The sequence below is a fragment of the Poecilia reticulata genome, linkage group LG13, assembly GCF_000633615.1.
Source record: "Poecilia reticulata strain Guanapo linkage group LG13, Guppy_female_1.0+MT, whole genome shotgun sequence".
NCBI classification, from domain to species: domain Eukaryota; kingdom Metazoa; phylum Chordata; class Actinopteri; order Cyprinodontiformes; family Poeciliidae; genus Poecilia; species Poecilia reticulata.
Window position 1 is genome coordinate 12897836 of NC_024343.1, and position 4308 is coordinate 12902143.

At 36.8% G+C, this 4308-nt stretch overlaps 1 protein-coding gene across 1 annotated transcript in view; it reads left to right on the forward strand.

The window, feature by feature from the left end:
* Positions 1-4308, forward strand: part of dync2h1 (dynein cytoplasmic 2 heavy chain 1) — a 106179-nt gene that overhangs the window by 14616 nt on the left and 87255 nt on the right. The window contains exons 27-35 of the mRNA XM_008425872.2: positions 443-613; positions 1085-1243; positions 1820-1888; positions 2041-2195; positions 2386-2518; positions 2611-2728; positions 2879-2991; positions 3128-3241; positions 3411-3561. Of these exons, the coding sequence (XP_008424094.1) occupies positions 443-613; positions 1085-1243; positions 1820-1888; positions 2041-2195; positions 2386-2518; positions 2611-2728; positions 2879-2991; positions 3128-3241; positions 3411-3561 (1183 nt within the window). The remainder of the gene's footprint in view (positions 1-442; positions 614-1084; positions 1244-1819; positions 1889-2040; positions 2196-2385; positions 2519-2610; positions 2729-2878; positions 2992-3127; positions 3242-3410; positions 3562-4308) is intronic.

The following is a 4308-nucleotide window of genomic DNA, read 5'->3' on the forward strand; positions in this document are numbered from 1 at the left end:
ATATAACTTTGCTGTGTTGGATTTTTTTGGACTTTTTTCATTTTTGCAAAAACAAAAAAAAAATCTTTTTTTACAAAGGAGCAAAGAGTTATATCTGGAGAGGTTTTGTTGCATTGTTTCTTTAGTTGAGACAATCCAGTTGGAGGTAAAATACCGTATATTATACCTGTACTGACAATTTTATGTTGATGTACAAATTTACTCTTAAATGTCATGAGAGTTAATGTTTACCTCATTACAGTCGAGTCGTTTGTGTTTTTGCCGTATCATCCAAAGATTTTCAGGAATTTAGTTTATAACTTAAAATAAAATATTGGTTGTTGCACCTCAGAGGTCAGGAATTGAGCAGTACATTACAAGTTTCTATTCTAGATATATTTGGCTAAACATTTGGTGCAACGGTTTTGTGTATTTATGTCTGTTTTTTTCCCTGCTTGATCAGAACATGGTGCCTGTGCTGAAGTATGTTCGCGGGGAGCACCTTTCACAGGACCATTGGTTGGACATGTTTCGTCTGCTGGGTCTTCCACGAGGGACCACCTTAGAGAGACTTACCTTTAATGACCTCCTCGGAGTAGCAAATACCATCATAGAGAAAGCGTTGGAGCTTAAGGTTTGTAGGAACATGCTTATGGATGAGAATTACTGATCTGATCAAAGGCAAATGTGAAAATAATTTCAGCTCCCTTGTTAAAAAAAAAAAAACATTATTCAAATGTTGATAAGTCAGGTTAAGATATTATCTAAACATTTCTTAGGATGAGATGTAAGATTTACCCTCTTCATTTTTAATGCTTGATGATTCTGAAGATTTTTTTTGTAAAAAATAATGTTAGACGGTGTTCTTAAAGAAAATCTGTTGCAGCTTTGCACATAGAAAAAATTAAATTTATCCGTTCTCTGCAAAAAAAAGCTGAGGCTCAGTCAGAATGAATGTAGAACAAGTCTTTCAGCAGATTTTTGGGCTATTTCAAAATGCATTAAGCACAATGATGATGTGAGCCAGCAACGTTTAATCATATCTCTTTAAGAAGCAGTAAGCTTTGAACATGTTGTTTTCACATGTTTTCTTTGTTTACCCCAGGATCTGAATAGTCGTGCTCAGGCAGAGGTGTCAATCAGAGAAGCCCTAAGGGAACTGGATTTGTGGGGTGCTGCAGCCATTTTCACTCTCACTGAGTACACAGACAGCAGTGGGCGCACACTAAGTCTCATCAAGGACTGGAAGGATATAGTCAACCAGGTGACGTGAAACCTGCTTGTTGATTTAAGTGGATGTGTGTGTACAAGGTCTATAAAATAAGGACTACTAATTACATGCTGGGACACAGTGATTACAATCATAGAGTTGGAAATAACTTCATTATTGTAAAAATTTATTTAACAGTAAATATTTCACCCCAGAGTGAGTGCTAAATTATATTCAGAGTAACTTACAGGAGTCTGTTTGACTGTTTTGCTTACATTCTTTGAGCAGGTGTCACTTGCATGTTTAGTTATCTGTTAACTTGCAAATGTTAATAGATTTGGCTCAAATTCTGTCCACTTTCTGCTTCTGAAAAAGGCTTAATGTAAATATTTTAGCATTTAATTCAAAAAGAAGAGAATATTATTATTTAACTAGATAAGCTTTCTTTTTGTTACATACTTTTTCAGGCTGGTCTTAAACTGAAACCTAAGAACTTACCTTAAATAACTGTTTTAGAGGAAAACATGATTGTCACAAAGATACATTGTAGGAAATACAGGCACATTAATGTCCACTGAAATGTTACGGCTTAGCAAACTCTGGCTCTATCACCACTCTTTGCCCATACAGGTGGGAGATAACCGCTGTTTGCTGCAGTCTTTGAAAGACTCACCCTACTATGACAACTTCCAGGACAAGGTTAGGTCAGATTATTACAGTTAACAGTTAAACTGTTAACTGTAAACTTAACAGTTTACAGTTTAAGATCTGTAAACTGTTAAGTTTACAGATCTTAACAGTTTTTAAGTGGTTATAGCCACAATGATAACATTGATGCGTTGTCTCATCAGATCAGCCTGTGGGAGGTTCGCCTGTCAGACTTAGATGAGTATCTGCTCAACCTTAATGCCATTCAGAGGCGCTGGGTTTACCTAGAGCCTATTTTTGGAAGAGGAGCGTTGCCTCGAGAGGAGGCCCGGTTCAAACGAGTGGATGAAGATTTCAGGTATTCTGTACTTGGATTTGTCCCACATTCCCGTAGAAATTATACCCATACATTCCATTTGCTAGTTCTTTTTTATAAGTGTGTATTTTTTTATATGATACACAAAAGACATGAGGATATAGACAGGTAATAATCAATAAAATGCATTTTATGAAAAAAAAAAAAAACATTTTCTCCACTTATGCAACAGATCTATAATGTCAGACATCCAGAGGGACAACAGAGTTGTGTCTCTGAGCTCACGGGCTGGCATCAGAAACTCCTTGGTCACATTACTGGATCAGCTGCAACGCTGCCAGAAGTCACTGAATGAGTTCTTGGAGGTACATTTACAGACTTTGCTCTGTCCAAATACTTTTGCTTATTTCGCTTTCCAGCAAATTGTTAAATTGTTAAAACTGTGTGGTTTATTCAGGAGAAGCGTTCTGCTTTCCCACGATTCTATTTCATTGGTGATGATGATCTTTTAGAAATTCTGGGACAGGCGACCAACCCGAGTGTCATCCAGACTCACCTGAAAAAACTCTTTGCAGGTCGGTCACCTCTGTTGGTTTTCTATCCAGCTGTTTTCATCATCTAGGTTGTGCTGATACATCTTCGTTCATTCCATCCTTTTGTTTCCCTGCCGTCCCACTGGGCAGTAATAATTTAGACACTGAAATCTGCATGTATGTATTGCGCAGGCATCTACAGTGTGGTGTTTGACAAGCCATGCCAGAACATTGTCGCAATGTGTTCTTTGGAGGGAGAAGTAGTCCAGCTAAGAAACGTTGTGCACATCTCCAGTCTTGTTGAGGTACAGAATTTTCTGAAAGTTTTTAATAATCCACGATGTATACTCGAGGTTTGTGGTAAAAATGTTGTTTCCATTGTCAAGAATTGTATGTTGGTGCTGACCGGAGCCAATACATTAAGTCTTATTATTTTTCAAGGTTTGGTTAAGTGAGCTGTCCTTGGAAATGAAGGAGACTCTGAAACATCTGCTGAATGAATGTCTGTCTATGGAGAGGAAAGGGGAAGTGGATCCCTCACGCTTCCCTTCACAGGTACACACACAAACACCTTTACACACATAACTGTTTTTAAAGTCTGGTGAAACTGGACCACACCACTGTTTCAAATTATTAAGTTATGTCAAAGGTGACTTAAAGTTTAAATCATATCATTCACTCTAAGAAATACATATATATCTAATTTATTTTATGTTTGATGTAGATTCTCTGCCTGGCTGAGCAAATTCAGTTTACTGAAGATGTGGAAAGAGCTATAAAGGAGAAAAGTTTGCATCAGCTGGAGTTGGAGCTTAATAGCAAATTGGAGCACTACACCACAGTAGAAACCAGCTCAGATGACCATCCTAACACAGGTGGGTTGTTGTGGTTAATATTATCTTTAAACATTTTGGTTTGGATTTTTTGTTTCACTCCAGAAAATGGAAACAGAACACATCCTGAGAACAAACAAATAGATCTGAGGCACTTTCTTCAGATCTACAGAGCTCTCTCACTTTTTAATCATCCCACATGCAATTTAACATGCGTTGATCTCTGCATGTTCATTAGGGCAGGGCAGAGATCATTATATATAATGTGTTTGAATCAAATGGTGAGATAGCAAAAGAGCCCCACCCCTGATGGTCATCCACTTTTTTGACGAAAACTTGCTGTACTTCGGTTCTATAATTTAGTTAAGCGTGTACCAGTTCACTGTCATCTCCGAATATTTATTTGATTTATAATGTATATCATTTTGCTCACCCTCAAACAGAAAAAAAACCTGCTAGTCTTGAGAAATATTTATTTACAAACATATTTTGGACCTCTTTTACTTCGTCATAATTATGCTGTAATTCAGAAATCTCAGAAGACGTGTGGATGTTATCCTAATAGCTGTTTTGAAGTTTTTAATCTTTTCTTTCCATAAAGGACTATTAATTTCTTTAATGGCAGTCACACAACTGGTATCATATCATCATAAATTTTGAAGTTCAGTTCTCACTTTTCCTTTAGGAGACATTGTTCAAAAGTCCGCTGTATATTATATGTGTGAAACATGGTTTGTGATAGGTAGGGCTTTTTTATAATTAATACTTGTGTGTGTGTATGTATATATA